The sequence below is a fragment of the Cebus imitator genome, unplaced genomic scaffold (genome assembly GCF_001604975.1).
Source record: "Cebus imitator isolate Cc_AM_T3 unplaced genomic scaffold, Cebus_imitator-1.0 Scaffold0, whole genome shotgun sequence".
Taxonomy (NCBI): domain Eukaryota; kingdom Metazoa; phylum Chordata; class Mammalia; order Primates; family Cebidae; genus Cebus; species Cebus imitator.
In genome coordinates, this window is record NW_016107315.1 from 9753067 (window position 1) to 9780468 (window position 27402).

The 27402-nt window shown below is 38.4% G+C and overlaps 1 protein-coding gene across 1 annotated transcript in view; it reads right to left on the reverse strand.

The window, feature by feature from the left end:
* The window catches only part of TOPAZ1 (testis and ovary specific PAZ domain containing 1), a 92506-nt gene extending 72833 nt beyond the window's left edge, over window positions 1–19673 (reverse strand). Inside the window, exons 1-4 of the mRNA XM_017522395.2 lie at window positions 19164–19673; window positions 16308–18717; window positions 4945–5006; window positions 4157–4284 (exon numbers count right to left, since the gene is read on the reverse strand). Of these exons, the coding sequence (XP_017377884.1) occupies window positions 4157–4284; window positions 4945–5006; window positions 16308–18717; window positions 19164–19500 (2937 nt within the window). The 5' untranslated portion in view covers window positions 19501–19673. The remainder of the gene's footprint in view (window positions 1–4156; window positions 4285–4944; window positions 5007–16307; window positions 18718–19163) is intronic.
* Between the last annotated feature and the right edge of the window lie 7729 nt (window positions 19674–27402).

The following is a 27402-nucleotide window of genomic DNA, read 5'->3' on the forward strand; positions in this document are numbered from 1 at the left end:
GAAGACAACGGGCAAAGGAGCATGTATTAGTCCATTTTCACACTATTATAAAGAATTGCCCAAGACTGAGTAATTTATAAAGGAAAGAGGTTTAATTGACTCGCAGTTCAGCACAGCTGGGGAGGCAACAGGAAACTTAAAAGTCATGGTGGGGCTGGGCGCGGTGGCTCAAGCCTGTAATCCCAGCACTTTGGGAGGCCGAGGCGGGTGGATCACGAGGTCAAGAGATCGAGACCATCCTGGTCAACATGGTGAAACCCCATCTCTACTAAAAATACAAAAAATTAGCTGGGCATGGTGGTGCGTGCCTGTAATCCCAGCTACTCAGGAGGCTGAGGCAGGAGAATTGCCTGAACCCAGGAGGCGGAGGTTGCGGTGAGCCGAGATCGTGCCATTGCACTCCAGCCTGGGTAACATGAGTGAAACTTCGTCTCAAAAAAAAAAAAAAAAAAAAAAGTCATGGTGGAAGGTGAAGAGGAAGCTAGGCAGTTTCTTCACAAGGTCGCAGGAAGGAGAGAGAATGAATGAATACCAAACACTAATAAAACTATCAGATTTCATGAGAACTCACTATCACAAAACAGCATGGGGGGAACTGCCTCCATGATTCAATTACCTCCACCTGGTCTCTCCCTTGACATATAGGAATTATGGGGATTATGTGGATTCAAGATGAGATTTCGGGTAGGGACAGAGCCGAATCCTATCAGGACATAAATAGGAAGTTCACAGAAAACAATGTAAATGGCTTCCAAAGATGTTTAACTAGACTCATAAAAGAAATTCATAATAAAACTAAAAGTCATTTGTAAAAATAAGCAGATGGACAAAAAATTAATAATGAATTAGTGTGTGGGGAGAAAATGGCACTCTCACACAATGTTGTTGAGAGTATAAATCAAAGCAATCTCTATGAAGGACAATTTGACAACTCCACTTCTAGGAATTAATCCAAAAATGCTTGCACATATGCAAAATGCCTTATGCTCAAGGATGCATAATGCAGAAATATTTAAATAGCAAAAAAATGGAAACAAACCAAGTGTCCATCAATAGTGGGACTTGTTAGAGTATATTCATATAGTAGATAATTACACAACTACAAAAACAAGACATCATTACATACATCGAAAGGAAAAACATCTCAAGCAAGGTAAAGAACAGTATGCTACCATCTGGATGAAATTCAAAAGAATATCACAATGGGTGTACTTTGGAAAATGGAAGAGACTCTTCTATTGGGCTAACTCTTCTGCAGATAACAACCATAAACCTTGGATAAAATATTTTTAAACTACCTGAAAACCCTGTAGAGATACGAAAAGCAGGCAGAACCTAGAGGGAAGTCTACACTCAGAAAAACAGAATGCCACTTGGTAATTGTCTTGCTTAAAAGGCTGTATAGTTGGAACCACTTAGGGAGGACAACAATTTGCCCTACTGACAAAGAACCTGAAAAACAGAGTTTGGGACAAAATCAGAAATTGGAAAGTGAGGTGAGGAATCTGGGAGAAAGCATAACAGACAAAGTCCCCAAATCTACTTATAACTTGGCCCAAATCTCTAGCTGATCTTTGAACTACATGTATGTTACATGGATTCCAAACAGCCCAGCTAAGGCTCAAAGAACTGAACAAACATGTCCACTGACTCAACCACAGGGGAGTAATCTGGAGGTTGAGTTCACCCAAGTTAAAACCTAACAATTAACTACTATAGAGCTCAGCAGTCACAGCCCATTTATCCCAGAAAAATAAAAACACACAGTTACACAAAAACCTGTACATGAATGTTTATAGATAGCAGCTTTATCCTGTAACAGTCCCAAACTAGACACAATCTAGAGAGTCATCAGTGAGCAAATAGCTAAACAAACTGTGGTACATTCATACCACGGAGTATTACTAAACAGTAAAAATGAATGAACTATTGATACATGCAATGACTTGGTTGAATATTCACAGGATTATGCCATGTGGAAAAAAAAAAGAGAAACCAATCTGAAGAGGTTACATACTGTATGATTCCATTTATATAATATTCTTGAAATGACAGAATTACAGAAATGCAGAACAGATTAGTAGTGGTCCAGAGTTAAGGAATGGGTGATGGAGGAAAAAGAGAAGGAAGCAGGTTGCCCTATAAAAGGGCAACATGAGGGATCAATGTGGTGATGGAAATGTTCTGTAATATCTTGACTGTATTAATGTCAATATTCTAGTTGTGATATTGTACTATGATTTTGCAATATATTACAATTGGGAGAAACTAGGTAAAGGGTGCATAGTTATCTATGTACTATTTCTTATAACTATGTGAATCCACAATTATTTCAACAAAAAGTGGGATGCTGCTGAAACAGTATTTATGGATAAATTATAGCACTAACTGCTTCTATTAGAAAATATAAAGGTTTCCAATCAATGACTGTGGCTGCCATTTTCAGAAACTACAAAAAGAACAAACAAATTAATCCAAAGTGAGTATATAAAAAATAAGAAATAACCAGAGCAGACTCAGTGAAACTGAAAGCAAAAAAGCAACATAAGAAAAAAAATCAGTAAAACTAAAGCTGTTTTTTTTGTTTGTTTGTTTGTTTAGAATGATCAATTAGTATTCCTCTTATAGAAATTATTGGGGGAGGCAGAAAGGTATGACTGAAGAGGTGGCATAAGGAAGATCTTTGTGGTGATGAAACAGCTCTTTGACTGCAGTGGTGGTCACATAAATCTGCATATTTGATAAAATACACTGAACTTCACAAATATATTCTATCACTAAATTGCTGCTTCTTATATTTTAAGATGTAATTATAGGAGAAAACTAGGTGAAGGCAACATGGGTCCTCTCTGTACTACCTTTGTAACTTCCTATGAATCTCTATTTCAAAATAAAAAGTTTAAAAAAGTAGTCTAGTACTTTATCAGGGGACCAAAAGTAGAATCATCAAGTAATTACTACTATGGTAAGCCTAAAAATTGACAAGTGATACACAGGAGAAAAGTAAAGGTCTCTGGAAAAGCATCATTCACACACACACGCATACACACACACACACACAGACACACACATACACACACATTTCTTTTATTTTTGAGACAGGATCTTGCTTTGTTGCCCCGGTTGGAGTGCAGTGGCCCAACATGGCTCACTGCAGACCTGACCTCCCAGGTTCAAACTATCTTCCCACCTGCACCCTGCCAAGTAGCTGGGACTACAGGTGGACACCAGCACACCTGGCTAATTAAAAAAAAATTTTTTTGTAGAGACAGGGTCTCACTATGTTGCTCAGGCTGGTCTCAAATTCCTTGCCTCAAGTAATCCTCTCACCTCTGCCTCCCAAAGTGCTGGGATAACAGGCCTGAGTCACTGCACCTGGTATATTGATCTTTTATTTCCCACTGTATATGTATATACTTATACATACATACATACTTGTATATACATATACATATAGTGGGAAGTAAAAGATCAATAAGGAAGCATTTCTAAAAATTTACAACCAGCCATATACAAGAGCTGAAAAGAAGCAGGCCAGGAATATGTCCCGTAAGTCAATCTATTTACCCTCTAATGTTCCTAAAATGTAAGATGAGAGAGATGAAAAAAAGTTTGTTAATTCCCCAATTTGGGGGCCAGATATCTTAAGAACAAATATTACTAAGTCTCATATTTTATAAAGGGTTAGTATTTTGAAGTCTACCGTGGTATTAGAATGATAAATACATAATTCCCCTTCCCTCAAACAAAACAAATAAATCATCCCATACTAGGAAGCATGGCCCTCAGGTACTATGCTATTTGAAAATTAAGGAAGATCACAAGATTTTCAGTACACTGTTTTCTGAGGCAGAAAAATACGTAATATTTTATTTAGAAAGAATTTCATAGGTTTGTGACAAGCTTCAGATACTAAAAAGCTAACTACAGTATGTAATTAAACAGTACATCCCATTTTCCCAGGCAAGGAAAACCTTGTTTATACTATGCTTACACCAAGTATCAAGGATACATCCCACGGCTAGAGTGACTTGATTCTTTTACTCAATAAAGGGAGTTATACCTGCTACCCAATAGTACTGTTAAGATGGATTTATGCATTACCACTATTTAAGACCAATAAATTAAAAAAAAAATGCAAAAGATTCCCTACTACCTTTTCATCCAAGTTTGAATCTTTTATTTGTTCACTGAAGTCTCCCAGTGTTTCATTTTCAGAGGCCTCATTAGCAACTTTTCCTAAGGAAGTGTTCGCATCTTTGGAATCATGTCTTATTTCACTTGCTGAAAAGAAATAATATTCAACTATAGAAACTTTACAGACAAAATGAGTTATTCAAAGGCTGTTCTAAAAAATGACTTGGAATTCAGAGGCTCTCTTAAGGTCTAATGTGACAAATATAAAGCAGAATTTTCAGCAAATTATACAATAATTCCTCTATCAAAATAACTCCATTATGTTGTATAAAAAAATTAAACAGATACTTAAGAATTTTTCTTGATCATCTCAAGCTATTTTAAATATAAAACTTGAAAGTCAAAGTAAAATTAACTTTCATACTAAGTTACATCCTGTGAAATATTCAGATATTTAAACTTGTGACTAGCTATTAGCTATAAAATTTTAAGCAGCTCAGATTTAAAATGTGATAAAGCTTAAATACATATTTCAATTTCAAAATAAGATGACAAAAACTGCTGAGGTCAATTACCTATCTTTTATAAATAAAGCCTAACAAGGTTATTTATTAAATAAACAAAATATCTCAATCTGATCTTCTAACCAGTCAACTAAAACAGGAGAATTGACAAACTATAAAACATATGGTTAATAGACCACAAAATGAAAAGCTTCTTGTTCTAATGAATTCATTTTGACTAGGCCTGAATGCAGATATAAAGAGATGCTTCAATATAGCATATTCTGAAAATGTCAAATTTTACCTGCTGAGTTGGAAGTACAGGTCTCTGACTTTATCGATCCACAGTCCAGTACAGAAAGTTCTCTATTATAAAGCAAACAGAGCTTAAACATTATAACAGATTCTAAGTGGAACTTATCCACTTCTGTAAACATTATATAATCGTCATTTTAGCTGCTGGTGAACATCAGCTCAAGTACTCTAGGGCAGAGCATACTATAATGAGACTCAGAACCCAGTGCACCTGTGTGGATTCTTCATTGGCTCTTTAATCACATATGCCTCAACTGTTAAGGAAGGTGCTGCCACTCAAACTCTGTTACTGAGAACTTGACAAGATATACCAAGCATGTAAAATCTGAAAAAATATTACTCCAATACAAGATAGTGTTTAATTTCTACTCTTTTTTTTTTTTTTTTTTTTTTTTTTTTTTTTTTTTTTTTTTTTTTTTTTTTTTTTTTTTTTGAGATGGAGTTTTGCTCTTGTTGCCCAGGCTGAAGTGCAGTGGTGTGATCCTGGCTCACTATAACCTCTGCCTCCCAGGTTCAAGTGATTCTCCTGCCTCAGCCTCCTGAGTAGCTGGGATTACAGGCATGTACCACCATGCCCAGATAATTTTGTATTTTTAGTAGAGACGGGGTTTTGCCATGTTGGTCAGGGTGGTCTCGAACTCCTCCTGACCTCAGGTGATCTACCAGCCTTGGCCTCCCAAAGTGCTGGGATTACAGGCGTGAGCCACTATGCTTGGCCAACTTCTACTCTTAAGTGTGTATGTGTACATCATATGGTCAATGTCACAGGAAGACAGACTGAAAGCAGCTTAATTTTTTTGGTAGTCTCTAAAGACAACTTAAGAGTCTAAAGATTAAGAATATGTAGATCAGAGTTAGACCAATCTGGGTTCAAATACTGTTCTGCCACTAGTGTAAACTGTGGCAAGACTACTTAACATATTTAAGTTTAACCATATCTGTAAAATGAGAATATCACCTACCCATAAGGTATTGTGAGGATTAAATGAGATAAGATGTCCTTAAAGCCAATAGCATAGGCCCAGCAGATGAAAACTACATTTATAGGAGCCACTCAGATACAAATGGCCAAACACTATTCCATTTTTAATCACTTAGACAAAAATTTAAAACACATAAAAGTACACAGAACAAAATAAACACTCATAATCCCACCATTTGTTCATTTAACAAGTGGTAAGCATATCCCTCAGCACTGCGCCTGCTCACTGGTTCAGAATTACTTCCTAGCCAAGAAAGAGGAAAACTAAACATAACATTTTGTTTTTACCATTCTCTGAAGTTTGCAAAACAAAGTATTTTTTCCCAACATAAACCCTAGAAACAATAAGAAGTATAAAGGATGGGGAAATAATACAAACAGAAAACATACACAAATGCAAATCTTTCTCTAACTCAGACTTTTCTGGATTCACAACTAGCTATCTACTAGAACATTTCCATCTCAGTAACTCAAAATGTCTAAGTTTGACCTCCCCAACACAGCTCTTTTGCATGGCAGATGGATGGTAATGCTCTTCTCTGAGATAAGAAAGAAACCAGGTATCAACCTTTACACCTCCCTCTGTCTCACCCCCATCTGATGAACCAATATTCACTTCTTAAACCTTCCTCAAATTTACTCCCACTTCTGTGAAAAGTCATCATGTTCTTTCAGTTTATTACAATAGCTCCCTGCCAGCTCATCCTCCACACCAGAGCTATAATGATTTTTAAAATGTAAATGTGATCAAATTACCTCTCTTATTTAAAAGTCTTTCTGTGAATTCCTATAGGCTTAGCATAAAGTTCAAACTCACCATAAATTCTAGTTTGCCTAGGATGTTTTGTTTACGCTTGTCATCCTGGTGTATTATTAACAGCTTTCCTTTTCCTTCTCAAAAGCTTCGCAATCCAGGAGGTAAATTCTATGGTCATTTTACTCTCACAGCCCTTCATGACAGCTTTTGCGCATTCTGTAGCTTCATTTCTTGCCATTTGAACACCAAGCCATGGGACACTATTTTGTTGTCTCAGTTTTCAACAATTAGTTAATTCCTACTTATCCTTTAGCGATCATTTTAAATGCCACTTTTACAAGGAAGTGTTTAACATCTTGCACTTCTCCTATTATTTTATTGTACATGCTTATCTGCCATCTAAAAGCACTGTTCAGGACAAGGCTTGTATATGTCTAGTTGTTCTCTACACCTGCAGCACCTAACATATTCCTGGCACACAGTGCCAGACACTAAGGAGACCTAAATAAAGATGCCTCTCTCCTTTCTAGCAATTCCAGTACAAGGTGAGGCTCACATGCAAGCAGACAAATAAACTGAGATATGTCCAAGAAAACTACTGGAACAAATCACAAATAACATCTCATATGTGATTTGACGGATAAGTGAATGCAAAGAAAAGGACTTTCAGATAAACACATGCAAAAAGCCTAAAGTACATGGTGCATTGTAGAAACAGTGAGCCGCTTGCTATATTTATCTTTCATTAGCCTTTCATCCCACTTTCCTCCCTCCAATACTACAGTTGTCAAAGAGGGAATGGATACAGATCCATTAAAGAGCCTTTAAAAGCCATGCCAAGCGATTTAGACTATCCCCAGGTGGCTGAAAGCCAGTGTAACACTCTCAACAGTTACTGGCAGATCAATTTCTATTTTGAATATCACTATGACAAAAGACATATTAAGAGAGTTTAGGAAGATTAACCAGGAGCTAATTACAATAATCTAAGAGAAAAATAAGTAAGAACATAGAGAGAACTGAGAGGAAGGAACAGCCGTGAGAGATATTGAGGTAATAACATGAACAAAGTTAAGTTACTCAATAGAGAACTGAGGGATGCTTCTGTGGCCTCTAATTATCCTGAAAGTTACATTCATAAGTAGGTAGAGTACATATATTAGTTTAATTTCCAAGTATTAAAGGTAGAGTACATATATTAGTTTAATTTCCAAGTATTAAGATAGTTTTTATAATACTGCTAGTATAATTAATATAGGTGTGGGAAACCTTTTACTACGAAAATAGCTAACTTACAAGGAAGGTAAAATTACATATGCAACTCTTTTAAGAAATAGTTTAGTTTTGTCTGGAATTTGAGAGACAAAAAAGTTAAATTCACCTAAGTGAAAAAAAATCATAATGTGAGCAAAATAGTTTTGCATTGGTGGAGTATAGTTCCAGTTCTGAATTGGTGGACTAGAAAAGGTAAAAATGAAGGTAAGAACAATGAAAAGAGAGAAAAGAGATTTGGATGAGGTTATAGAAATATAGATAAGCAAGACGATCTGAATAAAAAGGAGAGGAGAGAGTAAGACAGGTTTAAGCCAACTTCGACAGATTACATCAAGCTTATCCTCTACTTTTCATGTGGGTAATAAAATGTATTTGGTGAGTCCCAACCAATAAATTTTTTAATGAAATTGAATATGAAATATGAGACTATATCTGTTATGGTAAGAAAAGTAATTGTTTTTGTAAATCTATAATTTCATATATTTATAAATATATACCAGATTGCAATATAAAACAGATCTTTATTGTGGGTAATTGACAAAATGGCTGGAAGATGATTGCTTTAGAATAATTACTATTTTAAAAATAGAAAAATTTTGAAAACTATTGCCAAGGAAAAAGTTTAGGACTGAGCATATTAGCTCACACCTATGATCCCTACAATTTGGGAGGCTGATGTAGGAGGACTGCTTGAGTCCAGGAATTCAAGACCAGGTTGGGTAACTGGTGAGACTCAGTCTCTACAAAAAGAGAAAAACATCAGCCAGGTGTGGTGGCATTCACCTGCCGCCCCAGCTACTTGGGAGGATGAGGCGTGAGGATTGTTTGAGCCTGGTAGGTAGAGGCTACAGTGAGCCATGATGACATCACTGCACTCCAGGCTGGGCAAGAGAGCAAGGCCCTCTTTCTCAAAGGAAAAAATAAAAAGGAAAAAAGAAAAAAATTCAGAATGTTACTGCTTTTTTTGAGATGCTAACTAATTGTGGTCAGTATTCATTTATTTACAAATAACCATATTCTGTTTCTGGATGGGACTGGCATAAATAACCCGGGCAATTATTATGCAAATAGTAGTGGCCCTAAGCAGAGAAATATTATAGTATCCAATTCAAGGCAGAGGTTCCCTAGCCTGATGCCAAACTATAATGTGTTAGGTCTCCTGATATTACAAATGTTCAATCAGGTACAATATTGTTTATTCCAGCAAAGACAAAGAATAGTTTATGTAGCCTGAAAGAAAAAAGAAAAAAAATCAGAATAATGTTTCTTCATAGTCCCTCCCCACTTGCTACTTTAAAGAGAAAGCAGAGATGAGAGGAAAGGGACCTAAAGTAAAATAATGTTCTGTGGTAGTTTGCAGAGTAACTGAATTAAATACACAGGAAGAACCAAAATGCCACTCTTCCAGCATGCTGTTTTGCGGAGTGGGGACAGACTTTGGAGCAGGTTACCCTGAGTTCAGATGTCAACTCTGATACTTGCAAGCTGGGTCCTTTGGAAAGTTTATCACTTTGATCTAAATATAAAAATAGGGTGAATTTCAACCTCAGCACTGTGTCACTAAATAAAATAAGTAACGTATCTAGCACAGGGCAGACATGAAATATCAGTTCTTACAATTAAGTATAAAAGTTTGCAGTAAAGTTACAGCACATTAGATACTCAGTGGAATGGGACAATGAAGAAAAGTAAGTTTCTTAAAAGACAAGGAATCTCAATATATAAGGGATAGAAAAAATTATCTTTATTTTTGGTGGAAATCTTTTTTTTTTTTTTTTTTTTTTTATGTTTGTTTTTTATTTTTTTTTTTTTTTTTTTTTTTTTTTTTTTTTTTTTTTTTTTTTTTTTTTTTTGTCATGTGATGGTAAAATTGGTAATAAGACTACTCCATTCTAGAAGTCCTCTCTTGGGGAACAAACTAGGATTAAGTCAGACTCTGAGAAAGTAAGTTACTTGAGACAGGATATAATTTGCCCAGTATAGATCCAGGCTAGGCATAGGTCTAATGTGACTCAAATGCCTGGGCAAAAGTGGTAGGCTTTTATTTTCTGTGCATTGGTATCAGATATTTATCCTTCAGAAGTTTGTGTTTATTATTTACTGGTTCCAGAATCTACAATGACTGCCTATGCATTTGAGACCAAGTTGTGAAGGTGGTAAATAACTGATCCATGCTGACCACCACCATTAATTTCATACTGAATTCAAATTTGTGAGCCTAACTTTCCCACCTGCTTAATCGAGCATCACCCTACTTATAAAATCTTAATTCCCTCTATTCTTCAATGTCTACTTGCTTAAGAAAGAAAGGATTCACTGTCTTATTTACATATAATCTAATTCAAGTGTTTGAGAAGTGGCCTGCAATATTCTCTCTTTTTTTTTTTGAGACGGAGTTTCGCTCTTGTTACCCAGGCTGGAGTGCAATGGCGCGATCTCGGCTCACTGCAACCTCCGTCTCCTGGGTTCAGGCAATTCTCCTGCCTCAGCCTCCNGGGTTTCACCATGTTGACCAGGATGGTCTCGATCTCTTGACCTCGTGATCCACCCGCCTCGGCCTCCCAAAGTGCTGGGATTACAGGCTTGAGCCACCGCGCCCGGCCAATATTCTCAAATAAGAATTGAAAATTTAATTCTCTTCCCTATCTGAATATAAGAGGGACTGGACTTACAAAGAAAGGTAAATCAGACATGAACAATTCCTACTGTCAAGAAATCCAACAGTTTAGCAAGTGAGAGATTAAATTATACTATCAGGAAATCAGTGCCACAGCTGAGGTAGCATAAGATGCTATGGGAATGCATGGGGGATTCTGCCTCTGCCTGATAGAGTCAGGAAAACCTTTAATTTTCCCTACACAATCATGTTTATATGTACTTTTACCTTTCTGCCCACATATTCCTCATTATTTCTCCTTCTCTACCAAACTTCATTCCTTCTTCTCCTTTATTAATCTAAACAAATCCAAACTTCAAGGAGCAATACACAGTTTTACTTTTCCAAGATATCTTTTTATTCTTCTCTTTCCACTTAGACACTTTAAAAATTCTCCCCAGTCAGGTCTGAGAATACTTGCCCTAGTGATTAAATCAACTCAGGTTTGTCTACTTGTTTTACCAATAAGGGGCAGTCCAGAGTTTCTGATAATATATGGGTCTAGCCCTTTTATCTTCTACTTTTATTTCTGTAAAATAAAAACTCATTCTAGCAGGCTTCAGCCTCTCAGTATCTTAGAGGAGAGAAAAGGGAGTGTATAAACTAGTAACTGACTGGTAAAAGGGACATAGCTGAAATTTGAAATTATATTTTAGCTTCATTTAGTTCTGGAACCATTAACAACCTTCTGTGCAACTACTGATAGATCCTCTGGTTATCAGGTCTTCATTTTTCCCTGTTAAGGTTTATCCTAGCACTGTGGATGACTACAAAACTATATTTCCAGTGCAGAACAAATATAAAACTATTAAAATCATACTGAGAAAATGTTCAATTTTGTTTAAAAACAGAAACTTTAGAAGTAGATGAAAGGCAAAGAAGAGCCAATAACAGCATAACTGGTGCTTCTGAAGTGATGAAAAATGAAGTTCAAAGTTAATAACAAAAATGTTATCTGAAATAAACACTTGCTACCACAAACCAAAATGGCTAACCTTATCTCAGGAAAAACTGATATATAATTACCACTCCCAAGGTGGAAACAAGAAGAAAAAATAAAGACAGTTTACAGCGGAGCTATGGGAGTATTAGTTTGGCCTCAAGGTTTTTTACTCTAATACATAATGCCAGAAAGCAGGAGAACAACGTCTACATAGTTGTGAGGGGGAAATAGGTAAACTAAGAATTTTACACACAGACAACCTGCCCTTAGACAAATCATTCTCATGCACCCAAGATTTTAGGGAACACAGTAATTATGTTCCCTAAAAAATCTATTTGCTGTGAAATCTAGCCATCTAAGCAATGAATCAAAATAGTCAAGATTAGGCCAGGCATGGTGGCTCACACCTGTAATCCTGGCACGTTGGGAGGTCAAGGCAGGTGGATCACTTGAGATCAGGAGGAGAGCAGCCTCGCCAACAAGGTGAAACGCCATCTACTAAAAATACAAAAAAATTAGCCAGACATAGTGGCACATGCCTGTAATACCTATTACTTGGGAGGCTGAAACAGAAGAACTGCTTGAGCTCAGGAGGCGTAGGCTGCAGTGAGCCAAGATCCACCACTTCCAGCCAGGGTGACACAGCGAGACTCCCTCTCAAAAAAATAAAATTGTCAAGATTAGAGGAAAGTAAAAAGGACTGGTTGTAGGGACGGAATCAATTTAAATAGGGAACTAATAATAGGAATCTTTGGAGTCCAGGTCATTCAAGAGAATGTTAATGGCACAAGGCTTAGTAATATAAAGTAAGCTTTTAACAAAAATGTGGGGTAGGCAAGATTAGGAGAAAACGTGTGTACAAATATGTTCATCTTTCATATTAGGAAAGCAAATACTGCTGTCTAAAGTTGGAAAACAATTTTTAAAAGTGAAGATGAAACTCAAACTTTTAAGTAATTTTCCTTACTAACTTGAGAGAGAACTTTGAGAAACTAATTTCTTGTGGTAAAGAAGTATAAATTGTCTCTATTTGCAGAAGACATGATTGTATATTGAGAAGACCTCACCATCTCGGCCCAAAATCTCCTTAAGCTGGGAAGCAAATTCAGCAAAGTCTCAAGATACAAAATAAATGTGCAAAAATCACAAGTATGCCTATACACCAATATCAGACAAACAGAGAGCCAAATCATGAGGGAACTCCCATTCACAATTGCTACAAAGAGAACAAAATACCTAGGAACACAACTAACAAGGGATGTGAAGGACCTCTTCAAGGAGAACTACAAACCACTGCTCAAGGAAATAAGAGAGGACACAAACAGATGGAAAAACATTCCGTGCTCATGGTTAGGAAGAATCAATTTCATGAAAATGACCATAGTTTCCAAAGTAATTTATAGATTCAATGCTATCCCCATCAAGCTACCACTGATTTCCCTCACAGAATTGGAAAAAACCACCTTAAATTTCATATGGAACCAAAAAAGAGCCTGCATAGTCAAGACAATCCTAAGGAAACAAACAAAGAAAGCTGGAGGCATCTTGCTACCTGACTACAAACTACACTACAAGGCTACAGTAATCAAAGCAGCATGGTACTGGTACCAAAACAGTGATATAGATCAATGGAACAGAACAGAGGCCTCAGAAATCATGCCACATATCTACAGCCATCTGATCTTTGACAAACCTGACAAAAGCAATGGGGAAAGGATTACCTATTTAATAAATGGTGTTGGGAAAATTGGCTTGGCTAGCCATATACAGAAAGCTGAAACTGGATCCCTTCCTTATACCTTATATAAAAATTAACTCCAGATGGATTAAAGATTTACACATAATACCTAAAACCATAAAAACCCTAGAAGTAAACCTAGGCAATACTATTCAGGACATAGGCATAAACAAGGACTTCATGACTAAAGCACCAAAAGCAATGGCAACAAAAGCCAAAATAGACAAATGGGATCCAATTAGACTAAAGAGCTTCTGCACAGCAAAAGAAACTATCATGAGTGAACTGGCAACCAACACAATGGGAAAAAATGTTTGCAATCTACCCACCTGACAAAGGGCTGATATCCAGAATCTACAAAGAACTTAAACAAATTTACAAGAAAAAAACAACCCCACAAAAAGTGGGCAAAGGATATGAACAGACAATTCTCAAAAGGAGACATTTATGCAGCCAAAAAACATATGAAAAAAAGCTCATCATTACTGGTCATTAGAGAAATGAAAATCAAAACCACATAGAGATACCATCTCATGTCAGTTAGAATGGTGATCATTTAAAAAGTGAGGAAAAAAACGATGCTAGAGAGGATATGAAGAAATAAGAATGCTTTTACACTGTTGGGAGTGTAAATTAGTTCAACCATTGTGGAAGACAGTGTGGCAATTCCTCAAGGATCTAGAACCAGAAATATCATTTGACCCAGCAGTCCTATTACTGGGTATATACCCAAAGGATTATAAATTATTATTTTATAAAGACACATGCACACATATGTTTATTGTAGCGCTGTTCACAATAGCAAAGACTTGGAACCAACCGAAATGCCCATCAATGATAGACTGGATAAAGAAAATGTGGCACATATATACCATGGAATACTATGCAGCCATAAAAAAGGATGAGTTCATGTCTTTTGCAGGGACATGGATAAAGCTGGAAACCATCATTCTCGGCAAACTGGCAAAGAACAGAAAACCAAACACTGCATGTTCTCACTCATAAGTGGGTGTTGAACAATGAGAACACATGGACATAGGGAGGGAAACATCATACACTGGGGCCTGTTGGGGTATGGGGGACCAGGAGAGGACTAGCAGGCAGTGGGGGGCTAGAGGAGGGATAGCATTAGGAGAAATACCTAATGTAGATGACGGGGTGATGGATGCAGCAAGCTACCATGGCACGTGTACACCTGTGTAACAAACCTGCATGTTCTGCATATGTACTCCAGAACTTAAGGTATAATAATAATAAAAAACAGAAGTATAGTAATTCAGCAATTCGTTTCATTCCACTTTCATTTCTCTGCCTCTCCTGGTTAAGTCTAAATAAAATTATCTTTAGTGTTTTTATTAAAAATGGCATGATCCAATTTATCTAATATTATATCCACTTATATGTATAGATAAATGTCTGGAATGATGCATACAAATAGCAATTAATTTGCTATTTGGGGTGGTGGAATCTCCCCCACCCCAACATTGCTTTTTACTTTAATGAACATGTATCATTTTTCAAAATCAGCCATTATTCTTTAAAAAAAGAATGAAGAACAAATGTCCTACACTTTAATTCATAACATTTATCTCTTTTTGCCTTTGGCTTAGCTCACTGTCAACCTCTTGTCAGTCCACAGAGATGTTTGCTCTTGAATGCAGAATTTACTCTAATTTTCTTTTGTATTCCTCAAAGGAATTGTGGTATAACAGTGAAAAATGCTAAAACCTTTTCTGTTCATTGTTTGATTTAATCCTCACAACCCTGAGGCAAGTACTTCCCCTTTTAACAGAAAGATGAAATAATTTGCCTAAAAGGTCACATAGTTATTAGGTGGTAACAAGAAGATTCAAAAACCAAGGTCAGACTACAAAGACGAACCTCTTAACCACAGGTTTAGAGTAAGATAGGCCTTGGTTCAAATCCAGATTCTGTTAGTAGGAGTGTGATCTTGGGCAAGTAACAACCTTATCTTCATTTTTTTCTATCTTCAAAACAGGCAGATTACCATGCTACCTTATTACGTGGTTAAAAAAAAATCAATAAAACTCTTGGTTCTCCATTTGGCACATAGAAAGCATTCTATCTGGTGATAAATTATAAGTTCTTACAACAATAAGAGCATCAAGAAGAGTTACGATGCCACAAAGGTTAATTAAAAATAAATGCCAGAGAAACTTAAGTCATGCACCACTGAATCCTAATGAAAAGTGTTTTCATTTTTTTGAGTCTGTTCACAAAATATTATGATATTCAAGTAGTATAACATATAAATAACAGCTTGAAGAATTACAAAAGTTAAGTAAAATATGACATAATATTAAATCAAATTGGGGCCAACCAGAATAGATTAAGTTCCTGAGCATGAAGTTTACTACTTGGCCCCGTTTAAAGTTGCATTGGGCAAACAGTTCTATTTGGGGAAAAAAATCCTCATTTAAAACCATTGCCTTAAAAGTAAAACCATAAAAAATTTTATGCTGTTTATCTCTGAAAATTAGTTTAACTTTTGATTCTACTTTCAAGCCCTAATTACTTCAAATAAAAATTTCCAAGGCTTCTCTGTCCCCTGAAAAATGAACTATTAATCAAACAAGGAAGCCATAGAAAATAGATTAAAATAGGTCGTACTGATCTTAATAAGTAGCTTGGCTGAAATAAAAGTTTATCTGCCTATTTATAATAATTAAAGAGCATTTGAAAATAAACTTAATTGACTTTTGAAAGAAGCAATCTCTATCATTCAAAAAGCCCTTTTATGAACCATAATTTTAAATTCTGAACAGCTAATCTTTTCTATCTTCCAAGATATATATAATTCATTATTTTGACTCTAAGTTTTAGCATAATGACATTTCCAGGTAATAAATACATTTAATAAATAACTGAGTAAAAAAATAATGGAGCTTCAATGATCACTGAATACATTAGTGAAACCTACGAGTAGAGACTGCTTTTCTAACCCCAATCTACACTAAAAGGCATACTTGAACATGCATACCTCAAGTCATCACTTGGTTCTTTTTTTATTGGAGTTTCCACGTACTTGAAGTCTGTTGATTGGTGCTCTCCAGCAACACCGGGCTCCTGGCTTATCCTAGGGACCTCTGAAGTAAATGAGAGCTCTCCTTCATTGGAGACTCCAAAGAGGTCTGGGTCATCTTGAATTACATCAATTAAGAGGACATCATCTTCATATGCTTTAAGAATATCTGGACACCCTACTTTGATTTCTGAAAAATTCTTAGTTATTTTTCTACCACTAACTTCACTGGAAACTGGTTGGAGTGTTTCTTGCTCATTACAGCTGAAGGAAGAATTTTTCTCTACATACCCAGGATCACAAGAAAAAGCATTATTTTCAACTGTGAGAGAAGCAACTTCTTTATTAGACACAATATTGCCTCGTTCAGAGATGTGATTAGATGGTTTGTTATTGTTACCTTGCTTTGTAAACCTTGGAAAAATACTACAGGAATTCTTATTGTGGAATGAATCAGAACTAGCTTGCGCTGGAGCTACGCTATTTCGTATGCTCAAAGTTTGAGGTCCTAATGTTGTCATGGAGATATTTTCTTTACTCCTATTCTGTCTTACCTCCGCTCCAGATATATTGTCCAGAAGTTCTAGAGGACTGTAAGGTTCTCTCTCTGATGACTTGGCATTTATTTCTTTTCTTTTTTCTGTTTTATTCTTAAGTAAAGGAATTTTAAAATTAGTTAGCCTTCCTGTGTTCAATATTTTAACCAAGTCTGGAACTACAAATGTTTGTTTAGCAATGCATGCTTTTCGATGAACAGTTTTGCCTGTAGAGTTATTTGCTTCCTGATCATCTTTGGAAGTCGCTGTCAAATTTTGTTTTGTGAAATTTCCTCTATCTTTTTTTTTATTTCCTGTTAAGATTTGAGTCTCACTGGTTAATTGAGTATCTTCAGTAGTGTTAGAAATTACCTCTGACCCACTTCTGCTCAGTTCCTCTGATTTTATCTTTTTATCATCCTTGATTATAGGTTCCTTCATAATCATTAAAGTAGGTTCTATTGCAGAAACTGAAGACAAACAATTTGAATTAGAATCTAGTTTTTCTTTACTTGAAGATTCAGTGTTTGTTTCTGTTAAGGAACTTTGTAATAATAATTTGGAGTCAGTTAAGTGGGTCTGGTTTGTTTGGTGTTTAAGAACATCACCTTGCCTACAACTTTCCTGAGACCCAGGAAGAAAGTAACTTGATTCTGGCAAGGAAGCCTTTTTCCAACACCAAGCAGATATTCTAGCACATGAATAATAAGGCCAAGTTCTTTTACCAGTCATAGGTATTGTTCTCTGACAGCTTAACTTCAATTCTTCAGATTCCCGTGAAGATCTCTTTTCAATATGGTACTCATTAGGTGATTTCCCTATGGAGCTTTTCATCGATTTAAAATCCTCTGTCTGTGCCATGCTTTCATATCCTAAGGGCTCTGAAGCATTCTCTGTTTCTTCTTTCAAAAGTGGTTCAATGGTTTTCTGACACACAGCATTTACATGATATTCAGGACTTGTTTCTTTTCCTACCGTTTCTGGGAAACTTAATAAATGATCCATCAGAGAGACTGTATTATGGCTTACTTTTCTCAAAACATTTAAAGGACCTTTAGTCTCTGCTTCTTTACCATCAGCAATCATTTTGTTTTCTTGTAACATCAACTCAGACTTGTTATACTCAGAAAAGTTCATCTCAGTAACTGTTTCACCTGCTTTTTCAGACTTCATTCTTTTCCTGGATTTTCGCCCAACACTGCTCTCCTCTATTGAGTATTTATTTTTTTCACGTTGAAGGCAGGAAAGCAAGTCATTGGTTTTACTTTGGCATAAATCACTCTCTTCTAGTAGTAACTTATTTACTCCCATTACACTTTCTTGGGTTTGTAAAAGCCGAGAAATACTATTTGTGTCACTCTTCTCTGCAAGACTCCTAAGGTTTTCTTTCTTTAGCTTTGAGGAATTTTCTGCTACATGCATATATCCACCATCAGGCTTATATGGCAGGTTGTTTTCATCATTACAACCCTTGGAATGGGGGAAACAATTGCAATCATGTAATTTCAAAATGGAATTATTTTCTACTTCAGGTGACAAGATGTTACAAGAATATTTTGGAGTATTCTTGTACAGTTCATCTTGGAATTCAACATTAATATTTTGTGTAGCCTCATTTTCTGTTATTTTGAGAGGTGGGTTTTCTAAGCTTTTAAGTTTTTTATTTCGAATTCTTCTTTTAATGCCTTCCACTATACCTTCCTTACCCAAAGACTGCAAGCATTCCACTGTTTGGAAAGATTCCGAACTGGTTAATGATTCCTTTCTTACCAGGTCAATCCCTGGCTCAGGATCATCACTTGAGGCTTCAGTAACTTTTCTTTTTTCCTTGGCTGATCAAAACAATAAAACATACCAGAAAAGATTTTATATTGAGGAGGAAAATGCAATACCACTGAAATTAAAAACTGTGAGGCTATCATTTTTATTTCCCTTCAGAGCTGTATGTAAATACAAGTTTGTTTTTAAACTAAAACCTTAATTTCTGTTAAGGAATTACATATAAACCTTTATAAATTTTAAGGCAACTGAATAACCCTTACAGCATCGTCATCTCATACTAGCCAAAATGTACCACAAGAATTCCTCCTATCGTAATTCTGACCAAGGACTTCTAATGGGGAACACCCTTTTAAGAAAATCCATTTTTCCCATCTCCTGGTCAACCATGTGCATCAAAAATAAACATGCAGATTCCAGTTAAAGACTGGCGGCAAAACAAAGATGGAGCACGCTGAGTGCAAAGGCTAAAGGTAAGTGACCGTGGGTGCTTTCTTACTGTGTCTTTCCGTTTGCAAGCGGAGGTCAGCCTCCTTTGCTGCTTGTACGCCTCGCCGGTCTGACGGGCTCACCTGGCCCCTGGGCCCCTCCACTCGACGCCTTGCGGCCTTTTCAGCACCTGATGCCGCAACCGACTTGTCTCTTTCCACCTTGTCTTTCCCAGGGGTGGCCTGGGCCACCATTCTCCTCTTTTGCCTATTTTCCCTGCGCCCCCCGGCCTCAGGGCCGCAGCGTCTCGCTGCGCCTGGCCCTGGCGCCTGCCGTTTCCGCAGGCTTCTCACATTGCCTTCAGGACCCGGGGCCCTCCTGGGGCCCAGGGGTGGTGGTCGTCGCATGTGCCCCGGGGCTGGCCCGCCGGCGCTCCTCCGCACCAGCTCGCAGGATCCCACGGCCGCGCAAAGACGGCACCCGCCTCCGCCTCCAGCACCTACTGCCTTCTAACCCACCCCACACCGCTAGCCACCACAGCCTAGGGCCGGAAGCGGAAGTGGGGCGCGTAAGCGGAAGTGGGCCGAGTGGCTGGGGCCCGGACTGGCGCTTCGGGATCCAACGGGCTAGAGAGTCGCGAGTTCCGTGCTAGCGTCTTTCTGTAGGGACTCTCGCGGCGCCCTGAGGGTGGCAGTGTCCAAGACCGGTTTCATTGCGAGGGACTGTAGCGGGGCTGATCACATCACAGGCCTCCGTTGTCCCTTCCACTAGGCTGAGCCTCGCGGAACGGTTCAGGGCTCATTCTCCCAGCTGCTGCTCCTCACGCCTTGCTTGCTCGCAAAGACCACTGACAGCCAGTGGCTTCTAACTCCACAGCAAGTCTCCTTGAAGCCTCTGTCTAACTGCCTTCCTGATGTATTTACCCGGGTATTCCACAGGTACCTCACACTCAGATGGGCAAAACAGCTCATCGCTCCTCACAAGCTTGCTTCTTTCACATTGGTGGATGCGCCACCGTGCGCCTGCCAGAAACCTAGAAACCATCAGAGACAACTTTCTTTCTACTTCATCCCTCACATCCGCATTCACTAGGTCTGCTTAACTGTGTTTTGTCAGCCACCCTCCCGCTTGCCGTTACCATGGCTCTGGCCCTCAGACTTTCTTGACTGACCTACTGCATTATGCCTCTGAATCCATTCATGACCTATTCCAATCAAACTTCCAGCTGCTTGCCAGGCCATGCCTCTCCAATGAAAGGGGATCCTCGCACTCCTCAGTTTGACCTTTCTTGAACTTCTTTTGCTCAAACACTAAAACAGAAGTCCAAACTCTAGTGTGGTATCTGTGACTCTGTCTGATGTGGCATCTGAAAATTAGGCTAGTTTCCTCTTACTGCCACTGTAGGGTAAAAGTTGTGTTTTGTTGGAAAACTGAACAGAAATCACCCTTCCAAATTATCTGACTCTAATTCTATGGGAGTTATTTTACAGCTCTGTAAATTACAGATAAGCGATAGCAACCAAAATAATGGTCTATAGACATCCACATTCTGTCCAATAGAAGTTTAATTGGCTTCCCAGCTGGGCACCGTGGCTCATGCCTGTAATCCCAGCACTTTGGGAGGCTGAGGTGGTAGGATTACCTGAGGCTCTTTCACTTAAATTCTATTTTCTGAAAGCTCCTCAGAATACTCCACATGAGCTGCTCATCCAAACTGTCATATTAGTCACACTCTTTGCTTCTCTTCCTGGTGAACTATATATTTCCCCTTCAAGATTCAGTGCAAGGATCACCCATCAAGGAATCTTTCCTGCCACTGTTCTTACACTTTGAGGGGTAAAGTGTTCCTACCTGTATACAAACACACTGTTTGGCTTTTTACTTCTGTTTTTCCCTTAGTAGGGTAGGAAATTCCAAATCAAGGGCGGATACCTTCCATTACTCTTGCTTTCTGTGTGTTTAAAGAAGGACCTGGAGAATTCAAATACAATGCATTAAAGAATGGTAGGCATGAAGCATAGAGTGTGACTAATATGACAGTTTGGATGAGCAGCTCATGTGGAGTATTCTGAGGAGCTTTTAGAATTTAAGTGAAAATAGAATTTAAGTGAAAGATACAGAAATTTTCCTTGTTTCTTTCTCCTTGTAATTACCCTTAGTAAAAGGGAAATCAGTTTAAGACTAGCAGAATTTATAAAAAGTTATCATAAGCATTTCAGGTTCATTCCATGTTCACTTTATGCCTCACTTTATATCTCAGTTTCCTCATCTGTAAAATGAAATGGTATCTCCTCAGAGTTCTTATGAAAATTAAATGTACCAATATTTGTAAAGCAATGCCTAGTCAATTACAAACATTAAACAGATTTGTTAAGTAAAAACCTCATTACACACACACACACACACACACACATACACACACACACACACACTGAGTCAGAGTCTCACTCTGTTACCCAGGTAGGAGTATAGTGATGTGGACATGGCTCACTGCAGTCTTGACCTCCTGGGCTCAAGTGATGTTCTTACTGCAGCCTCAGGAGTAGCTGGGACTACAGGTGTGTGCATCACCATGCCCAGCTCATTTTTTTTTTTTTTAATAGAGATAGACTCTCCCTATGTTGCCCAGGTAGGCCTTGAACTCCTGGCCTAAAGTGATCCTCCCACCTCAGCCTCCCAAAGTGTAGGGATTACAGGTGTGAGCCACTGGATCTGGCCTCAATATATATTAAAAGGTAGACTTTATAGAATTCTGACATTTACTACCTTCAAAATAAACATTGCTACTAGGATGTTAGTAAAAAAAGATAAAAGTTCAAGAGTCAGGCCTCTGGTCTGAAGCTGGAGCCCACTGGCTTTGCAAAGGCTGTTCCTGCCACCAGGTACCCACTGCCTTTGGCCAACTTTAAGGACAGATGGTATTGAAGTTGGTTATAGGCCTAGGAATTTAGAAACTTTTATGACCCACAACTGTTGAGCAATATGTAGAACAGGAATGAGAAGAACTTAGTAGCATAGGAAATTCCAAAATCAAATGCAGTAGTCCCTCCATATCTGTGGGTTCTGCATCCGCAGATTCAACCAACTGGGTATCAGAAATATTTGGAAAAAAAGCAATGAATAAAAAATGCAAAATTAAAAACCAATGTAACAATCATTTACATTGCATGAGGTGTTATAAGTAATCTAGAGATGATTTAAAATATACAGAAGGTAGGTGATGGGGAGGAAGGCAGCAAATCACACTGCCACGTGTGTACCTATGCAACAATCTTGCATGTTCTTCACATGTACCCCAAAACCTAAAATGCAATAAAATAAATAAATGGGAAAAAAATATACAGAAGGATGTGCATAGGTTATATGTAAATACAATGTCATTTGTGTAAGGAACTGAATCACAGATTTTGGTACTGAGAGAAGTCCTGGAACTAATCCTCTGTGGACAGTGAGGAAATACTGTATACTGAGAGTTCTGCATAAGAAAATTATAATCTTTATTACAGCTAGCTTTTAAAATCCTTATACCAAACTGCTTTCACAGAAAACTTGAGGCTAGATGTCTACATAAACAATTTCCATGGATCTTCTCTTCTCTTCCATGAAATAATTATCATAATTCTACTTAATATTCGTGGCAGTGTCTAGAAAGGAAGGGGATTATCATTTATCAAAAAAGACTGCCTTCCTAGTGGGAGATCTTACATACTTGGGAATCCAGGACATGGAACAGAATATTTACTCACAGCTATTGGGTTTCATCTCAGTCCACACAGAGATGTCCTTCTATGGGTGCCTAGGAGCCCCTTCTCTTTTAGTCCTTTCCTTTTTCCCTTTCTACGCATGTGCTCTTGCCTCTGCATCCTGGCTGACAATGTTGTTCAGCCCTTGAAGTCAACTTCAGGGTCACCAAGTCCCCAGTGTCCTAGTTCTATCCAGGAAAGAGGACAGCAGAGCCACATTCTCTGCATTTCACAACTCTAAGTTGTAGATTATTAATCCTCTGGATGGGCTACATAATTTATGGGCTCCAGTTCAAAATAAAAACTCACACCGCCCTTTGTTCAAAAATTTAAAAGTTACCCCATTTTTTTTGGGTCTTCATTTCTGAAGGCTCCTGTTCATATAAAACTTAAGGAAGTTTGTGAGCTTTTGGCCAGGCATGGTGTCTCACACCTGTAATCTCAGCACTTTGGGGGGCTTAAGCAGGAGGATCGCTTAAACCTAGACATTCAATATAAGCCTGGGCAACACAGTGAGACCCTGTCTCAAAAAAGAAAAAAAATTAAAAACTTTCCAGATAGTGACAGCAGAGCATGAAACCAAGTATGGAGCCCTGTGCAGCTACACAGGCCATGTGTCCATAAAGCTGACCCTACAGATTCATGTTCTATTTATACAAACATCTATAAGACTAACAGTCTATAGTTAGTCTTATAACTTCTATAAGTTCTCTTCTTATAACAGTCTATAACTTCTCTATTGCTAATATTTGCCAACTCTAACATAATAACGTCTATCCTTTATTGTGCCAGTCGTTGGCCAGTTTGCAGTTAGAGCAATTCCATACTTCTGCCCTGCTATGACTCACTGGGGCCATCTCCTAAATCTATATTTTCCACATTCCTGGGCCAGCTGGCTTTGGGTGAACCTTGGCCAATAGAGAACCCTGGCAGAATAAAGAAGGGAGAGTTTTCCCACATTGCTTTCTGCCTTGAACTGCCTAGCAGACCACTGCTACATCTCCCCTGGGACTCCATCTCTTGCTTGAGGGGCTCCTCGTGGGGCATCAGTCATGTGCCTTGAGGTCCTTTTTCCCCTCCAGTCTAGAAATGGTGGTAGTTTTCTGCTGTTATTAGTATCTGGGCATCACAAACCTTATTCGATTTCTTGGTTCTTCTATCCCATTCCCTGCAGTACAGTCTTGTTTTGTTAGGAGTGATGAGGTTCAGGACATGCTACCCCCAAATATGGCACCTTGGCATTTGAGAAAACAGGAGAAGCAGGGTCACTTTCATCCTCCCCCTGCCCTTCTCCCCGAAACACGCCATAAAATCTAAGTGACTTTTTCTTGAAGGAGGCCATAGCCCCTCATTCCAGAGGTGCCCTTCCTATTCCCAGAAGAATGCAATATCTTCATCTCTGAAGACACAGGGACACAGAGAAGAACCTGAACAAACAAGTCTTGCTAAGTTCTCCCTAGTTTATTACCATTAGATCATACCCCCTTTGTCCAATCATAATTCTGTACAACTGTCCACTCTTGAAGCATAAAAATACACAAGTTTCCCCATTTCTTTGAGTCTTCATTTCAGAAGGCTCCTGTGTCATGTAAAACTTAAGTTTGTGAGCTTGTCACTTGTTAATATGTGTTTATTATAGGTGCCTCAGTCATGAACCTAGTGATGAGTACCAAAATAAGTATCTTCTCCCCTATGGGAAGAAACATTTTTTCCTCCCTCAACTTGGGTCCAGTGTTTGGAGGTCTAAAAATTAATTGACAATAGACATATTAATAGGAGAAAAAAACAAAATTTGTATATTCATTCTGGATCCTTTAGATGAAATGGCTACTCAATTAGCCAAAGATAGAAGTTTCTGTATCCACTGAATAGGAGAAAGGAGGGGGAGGAAGGGCTTCTATGGAAGAACCAGTGGAAAGTTTGGTTCAGAGAAAATCTAAGCAATTACTAATTCCAGTGATAATAGTTAGTCTTTTTTTCTGGCTGTAAATCATTCAGAGAGGGAATTATGGTGGTTGGTATTTTCTGGGCGGTCGGTCCTACTTAACTTAGCAAAGGAAATCAAGATAAGGTAACCACCCTGCCCTTGTGGCTGCTGTTTGTTCAGATGGTTTTAGCTTAAAATAATCTTTATGCCACTTCATGAAGGGCATTCTAGATGCCTACAGTTTAAAATACTTAATTTCTTTTTTTCTTGTAAAAGACCCCCCTCTGTAACTAAAGGAAGCTGGATTGTTGAGTCACAGTGGCAGATGTTCTTTCACTCTCTTGAAATTAGTGTTTAAATAATGCAAGAATAAATTTTGTGTTCTCCCAAAACATGGTCACTTATCTTTTCTGCTAAACATACCCCATATTTTCTCCAAATTTGACTTCTTGTTCAATTTCTGATTGTAAATCATCTGCCTAGGAATATCACCCAATCCAACATTCAGCAGGCAATAACATATCGATATCTATCAAATGTTACCAAAAATTAATGATCCTACTTTAACTTAGAAAAAAACGAAAGGTTTCAAAATCTGCCACTTGTCTCAAGTAATTTTACATCTTAGTCCAGACTTGGGAATCTCAATTAACTTTTTATCCACTAGAGGGCCCCAGATCAGAGCTGCCAACGATGACTCACCCTCTTTCCTCAGGCTCCAGGAACTACAGGCTCTTTAATCTTAAGATCCTCTCTGATTGTGTCATTGAGTCGGAAGAACTCAATTACTCAATGTAATAAGTCCAAAATGGAACACAATAGGAATCTGTGAGCAGAATAGGACCTTGAAATAATCTAGTCTAACCTCTCTGTTTTTGTTTTTTTTTTTTCTGAGACAGAGTCTTGCTCTGTCACCAGGCTGGAGTGCAGTGGCGCAATCTCCGCTCACTGCAACCTCCGACTCCTGCCATCATTTCAGTGTATTATTTTGTTTGTTCATAGAGGAGAGAAAGGCCATCTCACTATCCCATAGGGGATAACCTCAGAAGGGCAAAGAGGGCTATGTCAGTAGCTATGATGTCAACATCAAGTTTGTCAATAGATAGAGAAGACGGTTGTCTAAATGGTTTGAAGTGAGACAGGGAAAATTCCTTCTGTATGGTCTCTTTCTTACTAAAGAGAACATTGTATGTATTTTTATATATACTGATGACTTTTGAAGTTGTATCTCCAGCCCCATGTCCTGCTTTGTGTCCTCTTGGCCATGTTTCTTGGGATAACCACTTCCTTACTGGCTTTGACTCACTTGGCAGGGTGCGTTCACCAAGACTCTTCCCTTTCTGCCCCAGGGATTCCCCAAATGCCTGAGAGCAGACAGCTGGCTTCCTTCAGGGCTTGGGCAACTACAAAGTGCAGTGGTGCTAGCATGCCTGTAGAAACCTTCAGCAAGCAAGGGAGGGGAGCTGGTGGATAAATGCTCCTGCTTCCTGTTCCACAGAGTCCTGGAAGCATTTGGCACATTTTGTCAGTTACCTCTGAAAAGCTGAACTCATTGCACAAGGCAGCAACCTTAACAACATATCCTTTGGTGGCTCAAGCCTGTAATCCCAGCACTTTGGGAGGCCGAGGTGGGCGGATCACGAGGTCAAGAGATCGAGACCATCCTGGTCAACACGGTGAAACCCCGTCTCTACTAAAAATACAAAAAATTAGCTGGGCATGGTGGTGCGTGCCTGTAATCCCAGCTACTCAGGAGGCTGAGGCAGGAGAATTGCCTGAACCCAGGAGGCGGAGGTTGCGGTGAGCCGAGATCGTGCCATTGCACTCCAGCCTGGGTAACATGAGTGAAACTCCGTCTCAAAAAAAAAAAAAAAAAAAAAAAACATATCCTTTGATTAGATTTTGCTCCTTCTTAGTCTCACTCTTCTTATTCCCTCTCTTCTGATGCCTGTACTTCCCAAATAACCTGCTTACCTATAGGTCCTTGCCTTGGGCTCTATCCAAGCTAAGACAATATCTAATCAACATTTAAAATATGCTCAGATATAACTTTATTCCCCCACAGTTTCCCCAGCTCAGCAAATGGCAACTCTGTAATTCTGTTTACTTAGGTCAAAACTTTTAGACTCATTCTGAAATTGTCTTTCCCAACTCCCATCCAAACCATCAGCAAACCCTGTTTACTCTACTTTAAAAACATATCCAAGATCTCACTATTTCATATCACCTCCACCACTTCCACCTTCTAGTCAGGCCATCATCCTTCCTGGTCTGAACTATTTAAAAAATCTCCTAATGGTTTTTCTATTTATAACTATACCCAACTATCCTCTACACAGTTGATATGTTAAAGTTCAAGTTGCTTCTGCCCAGAAACTCTCCAATTGGCTGCTCATCCATTTAGAATAAAATTCAAAGTCCTCTGATCATCTGCATAATAATGGCTCTGGAATCCCTCTGCCCTAATATTCTACCACTGCCCTCCTCCTTGTGAGGCTCCACCCCACTGACCTCATTCTCAGCACTTGAGCTGCTAAGCACGCTCCCCTCCTCAGATCTTTTGCATTTACTGTTTCTCAGCCTGGAATGTTTCTTCCCTCCAGAATCCACATTCTCCTCTTCCTGACTTCCTTTAGCTC